This window comes from Anolis carolinensis, chromosome 6 (assembly GCF_035594765.1).
Source record: "Anolis carolinensis isolate JA03-04 chromosome 6, rAnoCar3.1.pri, whole genome shotgun sequence".
NCBI lineage: Eukaryota > Metazoa > Chordata > Lepidosauria > Squamata > Dactyloidae > Anolis > Anolis carolinensis.
Genome location: NC_085846.1, coordinates 63,909,431 through 63,935,216, shown reverse-complemented (window position 1 = coordinate 63,935,216; position 25,786 = coordinate 63,909,431). Strand labels below are relative to the sequence as shown.

The window sequence follows — 25,786 nt, the reverse complement described above, 5'->3', positions numbered from 1 at the left end:
GTTGTCCAAGTCAAATTTCCTGAGTGATACTCTGAATGCAGAAGAACCACTTTATATATAACATACCATTTCCTAATAAAACATATAATATGATGGTTCTACAATGGCTATAAAATGTTATCTCAAAAGGTAACATAAAAAAATCAAAATCTTTATTATGGTCATAGACCAGCACAAGGGGGGGGGGGTACAATCTCATAGAAGCATAGTAGCATCTAAAAGGCTAAAAAACAAAGTTATATTGAAGGCTAAAACACAAAACTATTTAGAGAAAGGAGGGGACTAAAAAGAGATGGAGAGGGAGGAAGATTGATGGAGGGGTAGGAGCATTCAGGGCACAAGTCTAGAGGACTGGGGTAGGAAGAACTGATTTACATTTCAGTTAGCTGATAGACTTTTGGATCCAGTCACCACTTGGCGGATTTTAAGTGCTGCTACACAAAATCTGGCAGCATTGTAGGTTATAACTGGATTGGTATCTGAGAGCAGCAGGATGGTGTAAAATTGTCCTGAACGGCATGGATAATTATATACCAAAGGCAGGATGAGTCTGGATCGAATGTCCCTGTAGAACAGGCACTGGAAGAGCACATGCTCAGTTGTTTCTATTTGACCCGAGTCACAGGGGCAGTGTCTCTCCGAGTAGGGGGTCTTCCTGTATCATCCCTCGAGTACAGCTGATGGAAGGGCGTGACATCGAGCCAGGGTGAAGGCCCTTTGATGATTGGGAGCCTCTAGATTTGTTAAGTATGCCATGGGGGAAGCGAGATATCTGCTGGTTTCATTGACACAAAATGGATAACATGAAATGCTGTGGCAAAATATTTTTAAAGCTGGGTTTCCACTGCTGCTGGAAATATCAAATTAGGAATTTATCTCAAGATTGCAGAAGCGCTGAAAACATCTCCCTTAGCTACGACCCACCTCGAAGCTTAAGATCATCAGATGAGGCCCTGCTCGCGGTCCCGTCAGCCTCACAGGTACGGCTGGCGGAGACGAGAGACAGGGCCTTTTCAGTGGTGGCTCCCCGCCTATGGAACGCCCTCCCCATTGAAATCAGGCAGGCTCCCTCCCTCCTGTCTTTCCGAAAGAGGACAAAAACGTGGTTATGGGACCAGGCATTTGAGCATGAGTAGCAGCAAAAATGAGATATGAATATATGACCTACTGACAGACCCCACATGAACATGGAAAGCGCCTTAAATGTATATTTAAATGTATAATTATGTATATTTTAATGGATATTCTTAATTTTATTGTAATTTTTAATCTTGATGGAGTTTTAAATTTGACGACAACTGTTTTTAATGTGTATGTTTATATTGTAAGCCACCCTGAGTCCCCTGATGGGTGAGAAGGGCGGGGTAGAAGTGATGTAATAAATAAAAATAAATAAATTAGCAGGGTAGCTAAGCATTTTTGGGCTCAAAAGGAAGCTGCCTGATTCCTTGGGAGATTTTTACCATTAGGATCAATGTAATTTGACAATGTATCTGGAAACACATATTGGAAGATATTAATGAGATGTTCTGTCAAAATGAAGGAGGGCCTTGTGCAATATACAAACTTAATTTACTGGCATGACCACATAAAGTCAAGGGAATATAACATAATAGTTCTTCCATAACATATTCAAACATTCTGTTTTTCTTTTCCATACATTTTAGGGGGAAATACCTGAAAAAAAATCTTCCAGGGCAAGCCTCAAGAAGAGGCTGGTAAAGCCTGGAAAATTACTGGTAAAGCACCTTGATCATAACTTGGATATGGTCGTTTTTCATCTGAATATCCCAACATGACCAATTCCTCTTTTATGCCTTAGTTGCACCCAGAAAAATACATATAGCCTTCCAATGTAAGATTACAAAGAAAAATGGCCTAATGTAATCTAAGCCTATCTTACTCTTTCAAACCTCTGGATTTTGAACAGAACATTTCCTTAGCTCATTCTCCTTCTCCAAGTCCTGGCTGTGATTCAAAGGGCCTTGGTTAATCTGTTCTCCCTTTCTGTGCTCTTATTAGGTACTATTTTATATAATAATAATAATAATAATAATAATAATAATAATAATAATAATAATAATAAAACTTTATTTATACCCCGCCACCATCTCCCCAACGGGGACTCGGGGCGGCTTACATGGGGCCATGCCCAGAACAGTACAATATAGCAAAATATAAAAACAACATATCATAATACAATTAAACAATACAATAAATAATCATGTACAGTGCAACACAAAATAAAAAAAACAATATAAAAGGGGGGACGCATGAGACACTTAGTTAAAACTTGGGGTGAGAAAAGGATAAGAATACAACCACGGGGAACAGGGACATAAGATAGAAAAACAATTTAGAGGATAGATGTTGGGGGGAGTAACAAAAGAAGTGTGTAATAGTTACTCTCCGAAAGCACATCGGAAAAGCCAGGTTTTTAAATCTTTCCTGAAGGCTAAAAGAGTGGGGGCTTGCCTGATTTCGATGTATATGTACTTATATGTACTTTTCTTCCTATGGATCTTTCTAACTCCCTTTTCCTTGTTCTTCCTATCGATATCTCTGTCTTCCCTGTATCTGTCCACCTCTCCTCTCCTTCATGTCTGACACTACTTTTAATTGCCCTGGCTCAATGCTATGCAATGCTGGGATTTGTAGTTTGGTAAGGCAGCAACGTTCTTTGGCAGAGAAGGCTAAAGACATTGTAAAACTACAGCTTTCAGAATCCCATAGCAATGAACCAGGTTAAAGTGGTGTCAAACTGCATTCATTCCACAGCATAAGTACACCCATGGAAGCTGGTGCAGGATAAAAAGGAAAGGCTCCTTGAGGGAAGCATTATCTATAGCTTTCCTTTCTATTGCTTGGAAGCATTGGTGTTATTTAAAAAGGCCAAATTACAAAAAGTGCACTTTTTCATGGACATGTTCCAACTTACAAACAAATTCAACTTAAGAACACACCTACAGAACTTGTTACTTGGGGACTGACTGTACACAGTATATCTTAACTGATGTTGTTTCAAGAAAATTCCCCTTTTAGAGAGTTCTACATAAATGTTTATGATGCACTATAGGTAAACACCACAATATATGAATTCATTAATGTGCTTTGAGGCAATATCTGATAATAGTTCATTTACAGTCCCATGTATTTATATGGAAATACTGGCAACAGTTCTCAAGATTGCAGAATACCATATTTACTTGAGTATAATACATCGTTGAAAGTAATGTGCACCTCAGTTTTGAAGGTGTGCATTATAAAAAATGGATTTGATGTCAAATGCTGTGGTGGCTGTGAAAAAGCTGATGGGAGGGCCAAGCTTGTCCATTAGGTCTGGTAGGAAGACAGTACCATGAAAAGGCTGGTGGAAAGCTGCACCCCTCTGTTAGGCCTTTGCATCAGCCTTTTTGTGGCCATTGCTGCCTCTCCCTCCTCTGTCCCCAGTTGAGATCTCTTGCCCAATAGCACAAGCAGGTTTAGGTGCACAATCCTACCACGCCATTGAATCTAATACGCACCTCAATTTCAGCAATGTAATTTAGCAAAAAAAAAAAAAAGTGAGCTTTAGACTTGAGTAACTATAGCACTTCAGGCTTCATTTTATCTACCATCCTTTTTTTGGACCATTGCCCTTCTTTAAAAATATATTTTGGCAGTGCAAGTGAAGGATAGAGACAGACATTGTCCTTTCAGCAATTATTTTAAGAAGTGCCATTTGAAAAGGCACTCGTGTACACAAAAAGCAAATACTATATTTTTTGTCAACAGATGAAAAATCCTGTATGGGCCACAACTATGGATATGTGTCGGGTGTCACATACACTGAGTGCAGCAGGAAAATATTGATTAAATCCAACCTGATTTATTCTTGCTCTATGCTTTAAGTAGTGTATGGCATAAAAATAGAAGACTTTTAATTTATTTTAGGAATGAAATAAGTTATGTTTACATAAAAAATAGTACTCTTCTAGGCTGGACAGGAGAAAAATGGAGCAGGCTGTTTTCTTCTACTATAAGGAGATCTATCAAGACAGATTTACACTTCTTTTTCAGTTTTTCCCAAGTTTCTGTACATGATATTTACATAGTGACTTCATAACAATAAAATATCCACTGCATTATAAATGACATTTACTGCTAAGTTGGCATATCAACCAATATTTAGAGACACACCAATTGAACCTATCTAATCTAGCTGTAGAAAGTCTTAATTTAAAATTTAAATGTAGAGGACAACTGCAAAACCAAAATAAAAAAATCTCCACTTAAACAACATCAAAATCTGTACAATTCTTTTGCACTTTAGACATGAAGAGATATTTGTGTGCAAGTTCACTGCCATTGTGTTTAAGAACATAGAAGTGCTGCCTTGTGAAAAGCTATTAACAGAGTGTGTACATTTACTGCGTGCAGGATAGAGAACAAATGCTGGTTGTATATATGCTTGTTATTTTCCCAAATTGCCTCAGTTTAATTCTTAACATTTGCTGCATTTATACCTAAGGTTATAATTTCTCTGAATGCTCACTTGCAGGAGAACAACACATATTTTAAATATTCCAGGGCATTACAGTACTTCACCCCTTGCATCTATGTTTGAATTTGTTCCAGCATATCATATAATATCATATCATATCATATAATGTGCCTTTTAGAAATAGAGGGGTCACTAATTTTCAATATGCAAAATTACTATACGTATGGAAGAAGCTTAGGAATAAATTCAGCAGTGAGATCACTATATCTAGAAAATGAGGATTGGGAAATCACAAACATAACATTAGAAGAGACTGGAAAGAGTGAGTTTGCATAACCAGCTTAGTGTTAGGCAGCCATACAAATGTTTCTACTTTGTTGGTCTCATTGTGTTTTCTTGTAAGCTTTATCGTCAAACGGTATAACAGAAGCAAAACGCTTGACATCAACTGGACGAAAGCATGCTCAGAATTCCTTGCACAGGTTAGTAGCTGCATATGGATGCATACAAATAAAACTTTAAGAATGTAAAAATTACACATAGTGGGTTAAAAAGGCAATAATGCAGACAAAAACCTTGGAGCTCCAAAAAGAGCGAAGCTGGTCCTGCAGTGCTGGCTTGACTGTCTGAAATTTTATAAAAACAAAACCCACTATTTGAAAACCAGTGACACAGAATGCAACACAAATTAAAAAAAAAAAATAATGAGCAAAATTTCACAAGTCTCACTTTCTTTTAAAACTTCAAAACACCTTACCTTTAAGCTAGGTGTCTGGGTCTGGTCAACTGTAAACCTCATTAAAATACTAAACTGGAGATCATTTGGAAAAGATTCCCTGCAAAAATGAATGTTTAATTAGAAGTCAAAGCTTACTCCACAACCACCAGTTAAGACAACAGAGGAAGGAGGAAAAAATAAGGAACTATTTCAGGGATATTCTACTGAAAAGCTCCAGGTACAGAAAATATAGTCAGTTATTTGTATAAGGAAAAGTCAGTGTGGTATTGTGGTTTGAAGACTGGACTATTACTCTGGAGACCAGGGTTTGAACTCCTGCTTGGTTATGCAAACCCATGGGGTAACCCTGGCTAGTCACTTTTACATCCTCAGAGGAAGGTAAGAGGAAACCCTTCTGTAAATTGTACTAAGAAAACACTGCAACAGGTTTGCCTTAAGGTCCCCTTATGTCAGAAGGCACACAGCAAATTCATGTAAGGATAACTGGTCTGGAGATACTGAAAATATAAAGGAAGACAGAATAAGTTTTTGGGAAAGATATCCTTTCAGCTAATTCTAAAGTAATCTGAAAATACATTTTTACAATAACACACACAAAATGGAAACAGACAAACATCATGCTCTACTCTACAGTTCTTATTCCAGAAATTCTAACTTTTTGTTTTGGGGCAAAAGACCACTCACAAGAAAACAAAAACAAAACCTATTAACAGAAGGACATAGATTTTTTAAAAATGTACTCAAGTCTACATACTCAACAATCTATATTACCTTGTTACATCAAGTGCCTTTTGGACTTTTGCTTGCACAGACCCCAACAAGTCAGCGCCCATTTTTTTCAATAGCTGTGTCAGTAACACAAATAGCCAATCCTGTAGATCTTCTTTATGGACTTGGATGAAGTCTACCAAAGTTTCTAAAAACATGCTGAACACCTGGAGAAGGCATTAAAAAGGAGGACAAAAGAAAAAAAGAAAGAGTAGGGAAGAAAAGGAGTTGTTGCTTGCCTGTGTTGAACTCACAAAAGAATAAAGTAGTGACACACAGAAGCAGACAGAGGCAATGATTCACAGCCAAGCAGGAAAACATTCTGTTCTGCCTTTTATTAAGATTTGTGATTCAAGAGTATTTGCCATTCTGACAATTAGTATTACATGCAGTATCGCTGGGAAAAGAAATGCTGTGATGACTGGCGCAACTTCCTAATCCGCCTCATCCCTTGCCCGCTTTTGTATTGTTTCTTGCACTGAATTTTTTGGAACTGGTTAAGGTGATATGTCCCACATTTTTAAGAATCTTAACCCATGCTAAATATATTAGATCTTTCTATTCACTCGCACTTAGAGGTTTCATCAGGAAAACATGCCTAGTTGCACTTAAGATCCTCACATAGGTTTCATACCCAATCACCATTCCTCCACCATTCCAACAGTCTCAGCCTCCCCCCCCTCTCTCTCTCTCATACACACACACACACACACTTCTTTCTCTTCCTACATGACATTATATCCCCAATCATTACTAACTTAGGGTTTACTTTGTGCTTGCATGGCAGGGGGTGAATACTGTTTTAGAGTTTTAATCCACTCAGTCTTACACACAGTACAAAATACACCCATCACACACATATTTTAAAATGTCAAGATCCCATGACAAGCTTCCAGTGGACTTGTGGGTATCTTCTATATAAAGCATTATCCATGCTGAAGAAGATGAATATATGTTTCTTTTCTCATAAAGCATCACTGTGGCAAGTAATTTTCTTAACCATCCTTTATCAAATATTTAAAATGGTTTATCGGCACAGTACAATTTACAATTTTATGTAACAAAGAGAAAAGACAAGATAACGTATTTCAAACTGGAAGCTTGGCCATCAGTAAACTTTCGAGTATCACTGCTACAGCATCAAAATAATGAGGGACACAACTGTATAGCTGACCAAAACGATTGTGTCTTTTTCTAAAAGCACATCAAATTAACGATCTATTGCAGAAAAAAGGGATTATTTTTCTTAGAATGATAATGCATAAATCCAGGTGCCCGTCACACATTGGATGAATATATTGGAATTTACACAAGTACTGACGGATCACTCAGCAACTGATTCAACAGGCATACTCTAGTTGTGACTAACAATTAGATTTAAGCCTTAGTATCTCTTTAAATATCAAAAATATTCCTCAGTGCTGGTCTATGAGGAGGAGATGTATTTCACAGGTATACTTTGTACCATAATGTTAAATTTTGTACTCAAAGGAAAAGTCAACTGTCATATAAGAAATCCTGCACTACAACACATACTCCCCCTCCCATTTTCTACCTCAAACAAAAGGGAGAACATAAACTTCGGATTCTGAGACTTACAAGACATGTTTGTCAACAAGTCTGCAAAGAATTTAAAGTCAACCTACACCTACACATTACTAGCAGGGTCAAAATATATGTCACAGTCATCGTCTTTAAAATCCCTCATAAAAAGAGTCCACTACCTAATTTTCTACTAGGTATTTTGGGACAAAGTTTGCAAAAAATTTGAATACAACCAAAGAAACCCATTGCACTTCTGAGTGTTTTTCTGAACAATTCTATATTTTTAGCAAGAGCAAAAGCTTAAAACCTACCAGCTGAAAAGCTTAGTGGGTCTTTCTTTCAACATTTAAAAGATTTGGAGATTATTTATTAATGAATAAGCTCTTATTAACAAACTTTCCCATGTTGTGAGGTTCTTAAGGGTTATGCAGAATTTGAATCATTTTGAGCAACATGATACTAATTTTTATTCATTGCAGAACCTACACTTCTCTAGATCATTACAATTCTGTTAGTTTAGTAGAAAATAATTTTGGGTGGAAGGGTCTGTATTTTATAAATACTAACTAAAATGGCTGACTTTTACTTGTATGATTGCTCTTGCCACCATATAGTTTGTTGGAAGCTGTGTGGCCCGGTTGTTTCACATGATGGAGATAGCATAACACACATTTAAAACTGACAAAGCTCATTAAACAGCATAAATATGCAATACTGCAATTCATAAATGCTGATTGTTACGCTGAGGCATGCTAAAAGATTCTGAGTGGTTGGGACAGACTACAATAGTGGTGCCCATACAAATGACTCAGTTACAAACGACATGCATGTACCTAGTGCCCACAACCTAACAATGTTTTCTTTTAAACTTCTTCAAACTGTTCGTGTGACTAGTAGTGCTGGATCACAGAGAGAATTCATTCAGTGTTCATCACTGTTTGCTCTGGAAAAAGAACTCAATATATATATTTTTAAAAAACTTAGGCATTCAAGGAATGGAATAGCCAAATGGTGAAATTAATAGTGATGGTGTGAATGTCATACTGCTTTAGCTAAATACTGCATGCTTAAACCAATTCTTGAAAATCAATATGAAACTAAAACTGGATAGTGCAGGGGAAAAAGTATTTTATAGTCTGCTCCCAAGAAATCTTTCCTTAGGTGCTGTGAAATTAAGATGCGCCAGTCACCACTACACACCGCAGAAATAGAAAATCAAAAAAGTGAGTACATTAGTATACAAAAGCACATTCAAAACATTTCAGCATAATTTGCATAACTGCAAGTATTTCATAAGCACAAAAGCTAAACTGCACACAATCTTTATAAGAGTAAAGTAGAGGAGGGAAAAGATTAATTATCAGTCATGCAACAAGGTTAAAGGTTCCAACAAATATTGAACCAACTTACTCTCTACAGAGAGTTCCAACACAGGGGACCGCATGCAAAAAGAACAAAAAAAAAGGAGGGAAGGGAGGGGGGGGGGGAGATAAAACACACAAATTAGTTGCCATCTACATTGTTCCTGTATAGGGAAAATATGATAAATGGGGTTTTAAATTATTCAATATTAACATCTTCATCATCAAATCCCCAAGTACTATATAAGTACTTAAGTCTACCCTACAGTATCTTCCTGTCTCATGTTTTTCAAAATATATTATTTGAAGAAATTTACTTTTTTCATGATTATTTTCACAAGTGCCAGTTCAAACACAGGAAGCACTACATAGAACTATAATCTACAAATACCTAAAGCTTTGAAGGCCATTCATTTTTGTTCAAATCTCACACCCTCCAGAAACATGCAACAGAAAACTGAAGAGAATTATGCAATCTGGGGCATGTTCCTACAGATTGTGCAAAGCTTGTAGACCAACCATACATAAGCTCCACATGAAACAAATTTAGCAGTTGCCCTATGAAATGCTACTAGTTCATGTTAAAATTCTTCTGTGCAAGACATCCCTAAATGGCACCTTAAAAACAAATGACAAAATGGATGGTTAGGTGAACTGCATTCTCCTACACAGGCAAGTTCTTCTTGTGACATCACTGATTAGGAGGAAAGTTCAGGGTCTTTCTCACAAATAGTTTCTACAAATCGACATTAGACATTCATGAAGCTTCTTTTCCTGTTTCCATTTACAGTAAGAACTGAATCAAATCAAGGTGTATAATCAATTCCATAATAACTGAGTCAGAATAATTTTTAAACATAAAACTCACAGTGAAAGCACCGGTTGCTTACCTGAAACGTGGTTCTTCAAATGGTCACCTGTGCTTTCAAACAAATAGGTCTTGTACCTGTGCAGAGGTTGGCATGCAAAGTTCTTGAGCTGAGTAGCTTTACCAGGAACCCCACCTCTCCTTCCTAACATGCATGCCCCTGTGTGTTAAAGCTATTCTTTCCTGAGTTCCATGATATGTCACAGCTTGCAGATGGATCTGCAAGAGAGGGGAGGAGGTTTGGTTGTATGAGCACAGATGACCATTTGAAGAACCAAAGTTACAGGTAAGGATCTTCTTCTTCTTCAGAGTCTCTGTGCCTCACACAAATGGGCAAGTGACCAGCTTGCTTCATAAAGATGGGGCAGATCAAGCAAGGATAGGATGGAAGTAATATTACATAAACATGCATCTTACAGCCAGGAGGTAGTGTTTACCAAATCTCAATGGCTACAACCATGTAGCTAATTTAAACAATCCCAGGAGTGGCACTCATTCTATCTAAGATTAATATCCAATTCCAATGATTCTGCAATATGAATGACTAGCTTAGCATAAGAATGTCAATCTTATTGGTGGAACTGGAGTAACATTATCTCCTTCATTTGTTGGTGATAATATCAGAAAAGGTCAGAACCTGATCAATATGCAGAATCATACCATAAGATCAAGGGGAATCAATGATATTGTGTTGTAGTACAAGAGTAAAGACTCTATGGGGAAATAGACTATTGAGGTAATCTCTCTCATAAGCAATCAAGCTGAAGAATCAGTTTGGAGGAATGGTTCTGAGTGCTGGTTGGAAGATCATGTAATCTCAAGATCTTGTTTATACTAGAAGCTTCTCCCAGTGGCATTTCTTATATTGGTAGATTTTCTGGGCCAGTAAAATCAACTGTGACTGCTACTTCTGGTCCCATTGCAGAAATCAACAGAATCAAAGCTACCATTGAAAATATTAGTTGAATTTCTTTCTTCTCCTTCTACACTGGTTCTTGAAAATGACAGGTTTTATCCAAAATCTTTGATAAAGATGGAGATTTATCAATCGAGATAGAGTATGAAGGTTGGGGTTTGAGCTCCATCTTGGGAGAACGTCAATAAACAAATAACCTTTAAGGACTGTTCCTACAAGTTTATACTCAGAAAACATGAGCACTTTCCTAACAACATTAACACTGTAGCAGATGAACTGAGTAGAAAATCACTTTGTTCTGCAGGAGCATGAAAGTCAAGAAGGAGAGGTGGAATTCCTATCACAGACACTCAATTTGAGAATTTTCCACATGAAGCTTTACACAGGTTCAAGACCCATTTGTGTGAGATACAGAGACCATGAAGAAGTAGAGAGAAAAAAATAAGTTAGGTAAATTTTGTATTTTGATGTACATTTAATATTAATTAGACACATGCTTTCTTCAATGTTTAATCAGTAAACTCCAAGATAATATTCCACAGAAAAACTAAGATCTCGTTTACATTGTAATATGGATGAGTAATTTTTCTCAAACTTGAATTTGTAAGCCCTTTCTTCTACAGTTAAGTCTAAAGTGGTCCCCTCCTAATGTACTTCATCGCTGCTCCTTTGGAATCCTCCTGCTTGCTTTCTACTGCATATAGAAAATAAATTCCAAACATCAGATCCACAACTATTAGGATCTGTGGTTTTCTTTACACCTTGTTTGTGAAAAGGGACAAATGTATGCACACACTGAGTAGGCACCAACACGGAAGCTATTGTACAGAAGAAAATTAACAGTGTTACAGTCACAGGTGACCATGCTGTGTCAGAGGGTATCTCTGCTCTAGTAAAGTTAGCTTGGAGGGATCTCAATGTAATCAGGGGCCATGTTGGGGCTGAGAGAAATATAGTACAATTTAAACTCCATTATCAGAAATACAATGTTCTTTAATATTTGATCCATGAAGCCTGTGACTCTAATTACCATCACTTTTCTTCTTCTGTAGGATTTTTGCTTGATGAAGAAGCCAGAGAAGTTTCAAAAACTTACATGTTGTGTTTTGTGCATTCTGATTGTCCAAAAAGGGTACCCACTCCCCTTTTGTTGATTTTCTCTTTTGCTGTATGGTCTATTTGGCTACTCTTGAATATACCACCAAACCCATTATCTTGTACACAAATGCATGACAGGATTTGCATAATAATTTTATCAGAAGAAGGTATAGCACAAAAAGGTTCTCTGCCTTCCTGATTGAACAGGATAAGAGAATTCACTTTTGGATTCTTGTTGCATCTAAACAGAGACGGTCATTTACGCTATATTTTGAATGTATTTTAGAGTACTTTTGTGGTTCAGAAAAAGTTTATCTATGGAACAAACATTTCTAGACAAATTTAATTTTGCTTAGTGAACTGCCTAACAATTCGTATATCAATATTGCCATACATTCTCAAAATATATACATTGTGCAATGAAATATATAACTATACACAATAAATACATAGACCACTAAATGTCATGCACAGTTCACCAAATCTTTTTTTCCCCCACTATAGAACTTAAAAACACTATGGTTTGAGTAAGACATAGAGTAGAACAACTGAAATTATGGAATTTAACTTAATAAATTGGTCTACTTGAGGGCTAAAACTGGATCCAGATATACAGAATATGTGTTAAATACTAATTTCAGAACACTCAGACATGCAGTATGGTATGTTACAATACAACTTCCGTAAGCCATTGGCCTCCAGATGTTATAGATTTCAACTACCATCAAAAAGGGAGAATGTTGGGGGAGGCCACTGTCCATGTATTCAGAAGAATCCAGGATAATTCTGGATTTCAAGCATCCTTTTAAATATGGCAAACCTTTTATCTAATGTTGCTCATATGTTTTTCAGCAAAAAATTAATGAATTTTACAGCATCTTTAAAACGTTGGAGGTATTACAAATAAGATCTTGCAGATTAAATTGGAACATCACAGGGCATCCTATCCCAATAATTGATGTTTTTTGGGAAAATTAATATAATGTCTAGAGATAGGACATATAAGTGAAAGTTCTCACATATTCATAATTCCTCCCTATTCTATCAACATCGATATTTTAACAGAATATAGCAGAACTCTTTAATTTCATTTACAGATGTGTCTCAACATTCACTTGTATATTTATGTATAGTTTATGCTAATGATTTAAGCTTCTTTTGGATGTTTTGATTGATTGTGCTATGAGGGCACAATGAAGTAACATCAGTCTACCCAAAATGCACATTAATTTTAAAATATATATAGGAGCACAGGGACCCTCAACAGGTGGTGAATCTCTCTGCAAATTCAGAGATGTTGAATTAAGACAGTATGTATGTATGCACCCTCATATATGTATGTACCTTAAAACATCTAAAGTTGATTTAACATTTAACTTTTTACCATCAAACAAATCATTACAATATAAATCCTTAGTCCATCATGTGTCATTTGCACCATAAAAGACTTAGATAAGCATGAATTACAACTATATTACAATAGCTTTGAAATTTGTTGGCTGTTATACACTTTTGACTGAAGGTAATAAAATGTGACATGAATTCATTTTTCCAGATAGAGACATTCTTAAAAAGAATGCCTGATCTTAAACTCAACAATTGTTTTGAATTTTGTTGGTTGTTAACTTTTTGTTTGTTTTGTGGAATCTAGTTTTTTTTATTGGATCCAAGTTTCTTTCCTTTGTGAATGGAGGCAGCTTCTATTCCAGGGAGGGTCCTTCCATGATCACAACTTTACTTCTCTGAACAGAAACTTCTTTTGTTTATAGAGCTGAAACCTCTATATAGATTTCTAGATATTCACATACAGTAGTGAAGTAACAAAAATACATACCTTACTATGAGGATCAGCAAACATTCTTGTGAAGATTTCACACAATCTCTTTAATTCGACTCGGCTGTCAAAATAATGTAATATTAATCAGTAAACTATAGGATAATAGAATCAAGTGAAATATTTCACATTCAATAAAACACATTATAAATTCTTTAAATCGCATGGCAGAACAAAGGCAGAATATAAATGAAATGAAATACTGAATAAATATTTTCAAATCCTATAATAAAATAAATGTGAATGTATATTTGAAAAATTTACTTGCAAACTTCTCTTAGTAGCTCAATATAAAGTAATGTATTGACTAAAATGGGACACTTTATGTCCGATGCTGGAAAAAAAGAAAATGTAACTAGAGATTTGCTTTAACCCCTCTGTGAATAAAAAACCTATTAATCTACAGAGATAATGCAAAGGAAGGTATTTCCAGCAACCCCTTTGAAATGAATGGATACAGCATAAGAATTAATTGTGTCTGGAAATGAGCCAGTCACTAATAAAGCTTTTACAAAAAGGAAGTTATGTTATTTCCTGTAAGCAGTTTGGTCAGTAGTCCATCTGTAACAATTTTGACCTGCTGAAGTTTCTGAGAAATTGCCAAAGCAAGATCCATTCATCTAAATGGGGTATAATTGACGTATGCATATCATTGACTAGGTTTGATATTAGTAGAAGGCAAGCTGGTGCAACAACTTTTAACTGTGCAAATGCACATCTGTTCATCACCAAAGCCTGAATTATGAGGTACACTCAAGCTGTATTCCCATATCTGACCAGAAGTATTGCTGTCCTGAATGAATTCTCAGTCCCTTCATGTTCATCCAGTCCAATACTGACAGCAAACATGGGTTTAGCAACAAAATCACTTTCTTAGAATTGGGTGGAAAGAAAAGACATTTGGCAGGTGACGTTTGACATACACCTGATTCTAAAACTCAAGACCATCATTCCCAGTGGTTTCATGTACATGTTAAAAACAGCATGGCGGATGAAGGTGCCCCCAAAAGTAATACCACAAGCCCATAAACAAGTTAACAATTCTGTGATACTACCTTCAAAGCTCCTCTTCCAAGAAGGACCAGAAGCACTGAAAAAAAGTACTCCAAGTCCTATCCCCAGAAAATTAGCTCAAAACAATACCATTTTTTAGTGAAAGGTCTAGCAGCAGAACCAAAAGAGGCATACTTCTTCTGTCTAGCTCCCATTGTACATCAGCTACTAAGGCAACCAAAGTTGTTTCTGTCCAGTCCGGAAGCCACATTGAAATGGATTAAGGTAACCCATTTCATCCAGGAACACAGAACCTGGGAGGTTGCCTCCCCTGTTTGGCTGCTAGGCCATCTACCATGGGAAACCAAAGTTATCTATGCCTTATTATGCAGGCCTGAAATGTTTCATCCAGGAATCTGGGAGGTCACCAAAAAATTCCAAAAACCTGCTGAAGAAAGGGATAATGGATTCTTTCTGGTGGTTATCCAATGCAATGATGTTCCAGGAGATTTTGTTCAATAATGGCCTCACCATAGCCAATTTATGCAAGATGAAACCTAACACACCCTATTTGGACTTGGCCAGTACTTCCTACACTGAAGATAATAATAATAAAACTTTATTTATACCCCGCCACCATCTCCCCAACGGGGACTCGGGGCAGCTTACATGGGGCCATGCCCAAAACCATACAATATGACAAAATATAAAACAACATATCATAACACAATTTAACAATACAATAAATAATAACATACATTACAATCCAAAATTCAGAAAAAGCAATAAAAACCAGGGCAGGCTTTATGAATCAAGAAGCACACAGGTCCAAGACATATGTGATGGCTCTCTCCTCTCTAATAAGCCTGTCCACACCCTCACAAACAAACATATCTAGTAGTGAAGGATATACAAGAAAAAAGATTATATTAGGTGTATTCAATCAGAGCACTTTTAAGCAATTTTGGCTGCAAATTTGTTGAAGTGGGCTCTCTAGCAATCCACTATCTCTGTTGTGGGGCAGAGGACTGCAGATCTTTGATCACAAGAGACAACTTCACTGGATGACATTGTGCATATGCATGGGACAGGAAAGTATGTTTTTTTTCATGTCATCACCATCATGATATAATATTTCCAACATTTTAATCTGTATTTGGTCACATCTGCCCAGAGTTTTTCACTACTGAAATTCTAGAGTTCATACTACTTGCTTCACTATCATTTGTATCCCTACTAAATCAGGGACCACATTTGACATCACGCCCTAAGAGATTCTCAGGAACAACTACATCTAACACTATAGTCTTTTCATATATATCCCAGAGGACCTTGACAGGATCATCAGCCAAATCAAAAGAAAAATCCCCAAGAATTTTCAGGAAACCATTCAAATTCACCCATTTCCTGGGGCATACCTCTGAGTCAATCCCCTATCCCACACATCTGCAAGTTTCCATGTTCTAGTGTCTACGCTCCACAAAGCAATGACTGATCCCTGAAAATTAAACTATGAAATTCTAATATCTCTGTCCAGCACAGAAAAATTTGTATACTGTGTGGCATGCATCATGGATGGGGTCAGACACCACTTGTGGCAGACCAATTAAAGTCCTGAACTACCGTGTTTCCCCGAAAATAAGACCTCCCCAAAGAATAAGGCCTAGCAGGGGTTTGGGGGGATTGCCAAATATAAGGCCTCCCCTGAAAGTAAGATCTAGCAACTAAGGCTGCAGCAGAGTTCCATTGGGAAGCATGGCTGCAGGGCAGAAGCAGCACTCATTCATACACCGGAGGGAGGGAGGGAAAGTGCTTGCTTTCTGTGCCTCCCTCCCTGCCTTGCCTTGCCTTGCCTGTCCCCCAGCCGAGGCTTGAAGAACCTTCCGTGGCTGCTGCCGTTTCTTCCTTCCTTCCGTCTCCCTCCTGGCCATGCTGCCTTGCTTCCCAGAGGCTTCTGATTGGCTCCTGGAGCCAGGGCAAGGGAGGGTGGGAGGGAAGGAAGGAAGAGGGCTTTCCACTCGTCCCCAAGGCTCCTTAAAGGTACAGGAGGCATTGGGATTCTCCTCTCATCTTCCTATCCTATGCCATGAAACTGATTATTTTATACTATTATTCTATTGCCATATTATTATCATCATATTCTGTTACTATTATTATATCCCATTATTATATTATCCTATTAATATATTTTAAATCATTATATTATATTTTTCTATTATTATTATTATATCATTATATTATTAGTCTATTATTATTCTATTATATTTTCATATTATTATATTATTATTCTGTTATTATTAAATTCCATTTTATATTACCCTATTAATATATTTTATATCATTATATTCTATACTATTATTCTATTATATTTTCATATTATTATATTATTATTCTGTTATTATTAAATTCCATTTTATATTATCCTATTAATATATTTTATATCATTCTATTCCATTCTATTATTCTATTATATTATCCTATTATTATATTATTATGCTATTCTGTTATTATATCCCATTATTATATTATCCTATTAATACCATATTATTATCATTTTCTGTTATTATTATATCCTATATTATATTATCTCATTTATATTGTATATCATTATATTATTATTATATTATCATATTATTATTATAGTATATTATATTATTCATAATTCATGACTACATTGAAACTAGAATAGAGAGAAATCAGCGTGGAAACCTTGTGAAACCTAAATTGCAAGAGGTACCACAGATTGTTGTACATGTAAATAATGGTAGTAACAAGAAATTCTTGATAGGATTCATAGTTTGTCTGTTATGCTGGTTTGTGATGACAACTACTTTACAGTATATAATAAATGTTCATTTTGTTGTTCAACAATAAATGTGAATTTTTCTTCATGGAAAAATAAGACATCCCCTGAAAATAAGACCTAGTGCATCTTTGGGAGCAGAAATTAATATAAGACCCTGTCTTATTTTCGGGGAAACAGGGTAGTTATGGCAAAGTGTTCATGGTTGTTGAAAGCCCCATAGCACAATAACCTAGGGACTTTCAGCACAAAACCGCACTTCCCAGATAATTAAGATTAATAGGTGTTTGGAAAGTGTGATGAACAGATAAGCTATTAAATAATAAAATAGCCTTTGTTGTGTAATCCTTTAGGCAATACTCATAGTGGACATGATTTAGTTCAGATTTAATATCTAAGGAAGTCCACTGATTAAAATTAAGCAGAATTAGGTAAAGGTAAAGGTTTTCCCCTGACGTCCAGTCATGTCTGACTCTGGGGGTTGGTGCTCATCTCCATTTCTAAGCCGAAGAGCCGGCGTTGTCCGTAGACACCTCCAAGGTCATGTGGCCGGCATGACTGCATGGAGCGCCGTTACTTTCCCGCTGGAGTGGTGCCTATTGATCTACTCACATTGGCATGTTTTCGAACTGCTAGGTTGGCAGAAGCTGGAGCTAACAGCGGCCGCCCCCGCCGCTCCCGGGGTTTGAACCTGGGACCTTTTGGTCCGCAAGTTCAGCAGCTCAGTGCTTTAACACACTTCACCACCGGGGCTCCTTGAATTATTATATGATTACTCATACTTGAATAAATGGAAGAAAAATGTAATTTTGATTAGACTGTGTATTATACCATACCATACCATAAAGGTTACATCTGAAGAGCACACACAGAAAAAATATATCTGCAGAATGATGCTTTCTTGAAAATGGAAATTCCCCCCCCCCCCCCATTTTAATCCTACCTTAAAGTTCTCTGGTTTTTTAATAAATTTTGTAGCCCCAGAAGGCCTTCTTTTCTTTCTGACCAGTTGGAGCTTGCACAGCGATTGAGAACTTCTGCCACATCTTCGGTTTGTCGCATATAAGTGGGTATGGTGCCATTCCGAGAACTATATGACCTTTCTGAGCAGGCACTAGAAGCATCACTGTTGGCATCATCATCGGAATACATGCCATAGGATTCATATCTCCTTCGCACTGGTTTTTTCTAAGGTACAAAAAGTATTTCATGAGGAACAAAATAGAGGACCTTTCACAGGAAGATTTATAGGACTACACAGACTTTCAATCTCTCCAGTCTTGTCACCATTTTCACAGTTGGAGCATATATTAGATTCATGTATATGTTCCAACATGTAAAAAGACCATTTGGTATATAAAGAGGGGACTTCTCTGTAGTTTTAATTGCTATAGTAGAAACTAAGCCTGCTAAGAAGTGCTTTCAATCTAACTATGGATACATATGATAGAAAGAAAAAAAGTAATGTCTGAACTTATAATTCTGTACTCTATGGCAACCATAACTTAAAGTCAGTTATATTTACATCACAGAGCTTCAATTTCATTGATCTTAAAACTACTGATACTTAGAATAAAGGCAGAATCTGTTCTAGCATGAACAACATGCTCATAATGGTAATTCTTAGAATCATAGAATCATAGAATCGTAGAGTTGGAAGAGACCTCACGGGCCATCCAGTCCAACCCCCTGCAAGAAGCAGGAAAATCTCATTCAAAGCACCCCCGACAGATGGCCATCCAGCCTCTGCTTAAAAGCATCCAAAGAAGGAGCCTCCACCACATTCCGGGGCAGATAGTTCGACTGCCGAACAGCTCTCACAGTCAGGAAGTTCTTCCTGATGTTTAGGTGGAATCTCCTTTCCTGTTGTTTGAAGCCATTGTTCCGTGTCCTAGTCTCCAGGGCAACAGCAAACAAGCTTGCTCCCTCCTCCCTATGACTTCCCCTCACATGTTTGTATATGGCTATCATGTCTCCTCTCAGCCTTCTCTTCTGCAAGCTAAACATACCCAGCTCTTTAAGCCGCTCCTCATAGGGTTTGTTCTCCAGACCCTATGAGGAGCGGCTTAAAGAGCTGGGTATGCAAAGAAGCCCTTTTTATTGTTTTTAATGTCTCTGGCAAGCCTGAGCTCGTTTTGCGCTTTTAGCCTTGTGAACCTTTTCCCTACAGGAGTTGGCTTTACGTTTGAATTCTTCTTTGGCGATTTCTCCCTTTTTCCACTTCTTGTGCATGTCTCTTTTGAGTTTGAGCCCAGTTAGAAGTTCTTTGGACATCCATTCTAGGCTTCTTTGCACTTCTCTTGTTTTTATTCTTTGTTGGCACTGTCTGCATTTGCGCCTTGAGTATTTCACTTTTGAAAAACTCCCATCCATCCTTGACTCCCTTGTCTTTAGTATTGGCTTCCATGGAATGCCGCTCAGTATTTCCTTCATTTTTTGGAAGTCAGTTCTCCTAAAGTCCAGAATGTGGGTTTGACTTTTTTTTCCGTTTCGGCCTTCCTTTGTATTGCAAACTGGAGGAGCACATGGTCACTTGCCCCTAAGGATCTGACCATTTCGACTGTATTGATCAGGTCCTCCGCATTTGTTAGGATGAGGTCAAGAGTAGCCGATCCCCTTGTTGCCTCTTCTATCTTCTGGACCATAAAATTGTCTGCAAGGCAAGTGAGGAATTTGTTGGACTTTGTACTCTTGGCCGAGTTTGTTTTCCAGCAGATGTCAGGATAGTTGAAATCACCCATCACTACTATATCTCTTCTTTGTGCCTGTTTGGTCAGCTGCTGAAAGAAGGTTTCATCAAGTTCTTCATTCTGGTTCGGAGGTCTGTAGTAGACACCCACGACGAGATCATTTTGAGTCCCGGTTCCCTTGATTCTTATCCAGATGCTTTCAAGTTGGTTTCCCAGATTGCCGTCTTGCATCTCTTCTGCAACATAAATGTTTTTGACATATAGGGATACTCCCCCTCCTCTCCCCTTTGTTCTGTTTCTGTGAAAAAGGTTATAACCTTCAATGGCTACATTCCAGTGATGGGTGTTATCCCACCACGTTTCAGTGATGCCTATGACATCCTAAGTGTGGTGTTGTGCTAAAAGTTGGAGTTCGTCTTGTTTATTTCCCATGCTCTGTGTGCATTAGTGTAAAGACATGTAAGCCCCTGGGACCTCCCCCTGAGCTGTTCCTTTGGGATTATTGTGTTCTTCGTAATTGGTCCTTGTTGTGTTTGTGCAACCCTCCATGTAGCCTTATGGCGATTCCCTGTGGTCGTGGGTAAAATACTGTTCGCAAGGCTATTGTCCCCCTCCCCCGGCTGACCTAGTTTAAAGTGCGCCTGATTAAGTTTGCTAGTCTGTGAGCAAAAAAGTGTTTTCCTACTTGTGTGAGACGCACCCCATCCCTTGCACAGATGATCAAGCTCAAATGTGTCCAGTTAGAAAATGTTATTCAAATCGCATCCACACTACATTTACATTATTTTTTGCAACCTGAAACATGTGTTGACAACATGACAATGTTTTGCTAAAACAGTGTTACAGTTTATATTTAAGAACACTTGACAGGAAAACAACGAGAATTATACCTTAGTCCGCATGTCTCCTAACAGCTGAGAGCAATGAATTATAGAGAAAAATAGAAGATTATTAATTAATGTAGAATAGTATAATTACCAAATAAATTGAGATGTTTCCAGTTATAAGGAAGGCATGGTTTTTAGTGGTGACTCCTCTTAAGTAAATAAAAGCTGTATCATGCACCCCACCAGATGTTTTTGGTTGCAGGTCAATGTATTCTTTACGTTGGCTAGGGCTGCTGTGACTTGCAGTCCACCATCATCTAATGCAGGCATGGGCAAACTAAGGCCCAGGGCCTGGATGCGCCTCCCTGGTCCTCATTTTCCCTGACCTCTCAACCTAAGAACAGGGAAGGAAGGCATGGGGCAGCTGAGAGCCCTCTGGAGCGCTCTAACTAATTACCCTGGGGTTATGGTTATGGTATTCTAGAATAGGTTGAGCATCCCCTATTCAGAATTAAATACAGCAAATGTTAAATAGTTCAAATGGGTGGCCAAGATACTAACACCTGATGATTCAGTGTGTATACAAACTTCGCTTCATGATGATATTATGTTGCTTTTGCGTGTGGCTGGGAAATCAGTATGCATCCCATCAGCAACTATACGACTTGTGATCAGGGGGCGTGTCTGGTGGGAGGAGTCTTATGACACCTGAATTATCACTATGGAAGCAACTGCCATTTCTGTTTGGGACGTCAAAGGAGAAAGATCTCCAGGAATAAGGAAATTGGCAATTTCCGCTTTAGCTCGTTAATTTTTTTAAATAAAGATTAACCAGAATCTATGCAGTTTCTTCCTCTGTAATGTTATTCTTCAGAACTCCTTCTTAGATTCCTCTGAACTCCGTATTTCATGTCAAAAGCAATCCATCAGGCAAATGTATTTACTGTATACTGTATTTATCATTTTACTTGGACTTGATGTATACTGTATGTTGGGTTTATATTGTCTGTTTTGATAAGGCTAATGTGATGGGGTCGTTATTACAAGTTATCCCTTTTCTGTGGCAGCTAAATGTAACATAAAGTATCAATGATAACCAATAAGGCCTATATGATTTGGGAATACCTTGAAAGACTATGTTCTTCAATATGAATTTACCTGCATTTAAAGATGGGGGAGGGGGCACTTTTCTCTCTCAGTCTTGTCCATCACTTAAAGGAGGGGTCCTCAAACTTTTTAAGTGGAGGGCCGATTCACAGTCCCTCAGACTGTTGGGGGGCCGGACTATGATGAAATAGTCCAAAATTAGGATTGTTGTTGTTGTTGTGTGCCTTCGTTTCAAACTTAGATCAACCCTAACGTTTAGGACAGAGGCCAGGTCAATGACCTTGGAGGGCCGCATCCGGCCCACGGGCCTTAGTTTGGGGACCCCTGATCTAGACAATCTCATAAGATTCGGAAGGCCGAACAGGGTATAGGGTTACAGCCTGTGCTGGATGGGGTCACACTCCCCCTGAAGGCGCAGGTGCGCAGTCTGGGGGTGATCCTGGACTCATCGTTGAGCCTGGAGCCCCAGGTCTCAGCGGTGGCTAGGGGAGCCTTCGCACAATTAAAACTTGTGCGCCAGCTGCGACCGTACCTTGGGAAGCCAGACTTGGCCACGGTGGTCCACGCCCTTGTTACATCCCGTTTAGACTACTGCAACGCACTCTATGTGGGGCTGCCTTTGAAGACTGTTCAGAAGCTTCAATTAGTCCAACGGGAAGCTGCCAGGTTAATAACTGGAGCGGCGTTCAGGGAGCGTACTACTCCTCTGTTACGCCAGCTCCACTGGCTGCCGATTAGCTACCGAGCACAATTCAAGGTGCTGGCTTTAGCCTATAAAGCTCTAAACGGTTCCGGCCCAGCTTATCTGTCCGAACGTGTCTTCCGCTATGACCCACCTCGAAGCTTAAGATCGTCGGATGAGGCCCTGCTCGCGGTCCCGTCAGCCTTACAGGTGCGGCTGGCGGGGACGAGAGACAGGGCCTTTTCAGTAGTGGCTCCCCGCCTATGGAACACCCTCCCCATTGAAGTCAGGCAGGCTCCCTCCCTCTTATCCTTCCGTAGGAAGGTAAAAACTTGGTTGTGGGGCCAGGCTTTCGAATAAGAATCAGCAGCATTAATTACTATTATGTATACTGGAACTCAATTGACAGACCCAGTCTTTTAAACTTGTACACGCCTATCTATATTTTATAAATGCATTTTATGAATGTTATATGTAAGTTAATTTTTTAACTGATTTATAGTGTATTGTACCGTTTTTATATGTCTGTTTTATTGTAAGCCGCCCTGAGTCCCCTGTTGGGTGAGAAGGGCGGGATATAAATATTGTAATAAATAAATAAATAAGACCATAGGTAAGCAAAGAGACCTCTAAAGACCATCTAGATGGTCTCATAAGACCATAGGTAAGGAAAGGGCCCCCCAAAGGCCATCTAGATAATCTCATCAGGCCATCAGAATACCATAGATAAGGAAAGAGACCTCAAAGACCATTTAGATGGTTTCATAAGACCATCGGTAAGGAAAGGGACCCCAAAAAGCCATCTAGATGGTCTCATAAGGCTGTAGCTAAGCAAAGAGACCTCCAAAGACCAGGTAGACTTAGGTAAACCCTAAACTTTAGACTTAGGGTAAAGTCTAAAGTTTAGGACAGGGGCCAGGTAAATGACCTTGGAGGGCCGCATCTGGCCCACAGGCCTTAGTTTGGGGACCCCTGACTTAAAGCATGTTTCAGAGAGAGACGAGTTAAGTCTTTTGAGTAACTAACTACGTCCTCTTGAGAAGGGTTTTCTCTCAACCTCTTGTCCTTCAATGAGGACAAAAAGCTATGCCTGTCATGTTTAAGTTAGTCCACTGTTGCAAATGCCTGGGTGCTGGTCCCAACTTTTTATCTTAACAACTGTGTTTTTAATTTATTTGCTTTTATAATATATCAAAGCATTTTTGTAATTTTAACTCTGTACTTTATTTTAGTATTGTTAGCCACTTTGAATGCCATTTTTGTCGGTGTATAAATAAACAAAATTATTTTTTTCTGTGATGATATCTGTAATCATCTAGTAAAGGCATAAAAGCACTTAATTCAGTATAACAGGAAAGATATAGAACAATCCTGACTTCACATCTAAAACGGAAAAGAGAAAACCACAGAAATGGGGGATAAATGAAGCTACATGCATGTTCTAGGGTTATAACTAGGAATGAAGATTAACATTTATATCAAAGGTCCCATAAAAAATGTGCCTTTTAAACAAGTGGCTTTGAAGAAGAAGAAAAAAGAAAAGTGTAATGTGTTCAATCAATACCAACAGGGCAATACCAAAGTACATACTTAAGTACATACTTAAGTAACTGCAAAGTTATTCTATATCATCTACACATGAAAGATGACAGAAGGTCACTCACCAAAGCATCTGCCACTGCTTCTTCCACATCTGAGCCCGTATTCAAAACCCGCATGGCACTAACAGACGAAGACAATCGGCTTGACTGACTTATTCCAAAACCAGTACCTGTCATAATAAGAAAATGGGGAAATTATCAAAACAGTCTGAAAAAAATTGTGTTTTGGAAAGTTTATGACTAATATTTCAAAGCAGTCAAATTCCTGACAATTACAGATTCCACCTCATTTGTTCTTAATCTACCCTGATCTCCAGCTCATCCAAAGAGATAAATGATTCAATAAACAAGGAAAAGTGATTCAAGCATTATCTTGTTAGTTACATCAAGCTCTTGTCATAGACTAATTCAGACCTCAATTTAAACAGTTCTATATGTACATAGAATTAAAAATTAACATGTTATCAGAGTTCATTTTTAAGCTTGTCAGAGCAGCTCCTGCTGCTAAAGAGATAAACAAAAGTTCTATTTTAAAAGTGGCTTGTCTCTTAGTTGTCAGACTTTGAAGGCAAAAACATACAGGAAAAGAACTTACCGTACATTCATTTTATTTTGTTAGATTGCAGCTTTTATAAAGATAAACTAAATCCAAAGGAAATTATTTAATTTTACTTCATGCAATTCTGTGATAGTATAAATATATGAATTGAAACAATAGCAAATATTTGTATTCTACTGAAATGTGTTCATCATTCTGATGTATTTTTATACGATGAAAGAAAGTAAAACTATAATCAACTCGGCTTATAGCACAACATCATAAAGCAACACACATGAAATGAAGTTTTGAAAATACAAGATAAAGTAAACTTAAAAAACAACAAAATTATCATAAATGATTGAAAACAAACTGCTTGGATGGTGGTGGAAGGAAAAACTCATCTTTTTATGTTGAACATTCAAAGTAATACAAATGAATGCAGAAAACTATCAAAAACAAATTGTGTGGAAACCAAAGAGGGTAAAAAAAATCCATGATGATGGCACAGATGATAGCAAAGTGTACTCATCCTTCACCTGTGGCCCCGTAAACATCTGGAGAGTAGAGAGCACCAGTAGATCTGGAGTGATGCCTGGAAGCTGCAATAACAGGATTATATGAACCCTCTCTTTTACTACAACAGCAAAGTATAGGGCAACTGCAGAGAATGGAGCATGTAGTATAGTAAGATTAGTAAACTGTTCTCAGGAGGAAGAGGGAGAGAGGGAGGGAGGAAAAGGGGAAACTATGTAAAACAGGATACAGGATGATGAATAAAATGAGTACTTTGGAGAACAGCTATGTATAAGATTAGTAAGATTCTGAGTGATAATAGAACAGCTGGTGAAATCAAGGGAAATGATTCCATGCTTGATCACACTAAGGTATAAATATTCAATAGTATTCCTGTACCTTCATATTACGTAAAGA

At 37.8% G+C, this 25,786-nt stretch overlaps 1 protein-coding gene across 47 annotated transcripts in view; it reads right to left on the bottom strand.

Annotated features, from left to right (window-relative positions):
* Positions 1–25,786, bottom strand: part of clasp2 (cytoplasmic linker associated protein 2) — a 223,911-nt gene that overhangs the window by 18,607 nt on the left and 179,518 nt on the right. For 12 of the 47 annotated variants that reach the window (XM_062958261.1, XM_062958283.1, XM_008118306.3 and 9 more), the window contains 8 exons: positions 25,393–25,455; positions 24,379–24,485; positions 20,989–21,012; positions 18,352–18,596; positions 13,613–13,676; positions 5,994–6,157; positions 5,241–5,319; positions 5,059–5,109 (listed from right to left, as the gene is read on the bottom strand). In XM_062958261.1, the coding sequence (XP_062814331.1) occupies positions 5,059–5,109; positions 5,241–5,319; positions 5,994–6,157; positions 13,613–13,676; positions 18,352–18,596; positions 20,989–21,012; positions 24,379–24,485; positions 25,393–25,455 (797 nt within the window). The remainder of the gene's footprint in view (positions 1–5,058; positions 5,110–5,240; positions 5,320–5,993; positions 6,158–13,612; positions 13,677–18,351; positions 18,597–20,988; positions 21,013–24,378; positions 24,486–25,392; positions 25,456–25,786) is intronic. The other 35 variants (XM_062958277.1, XM_062958279.1, XM_062958284.1 and 32 more) reach the window with 7 other exon arrangements.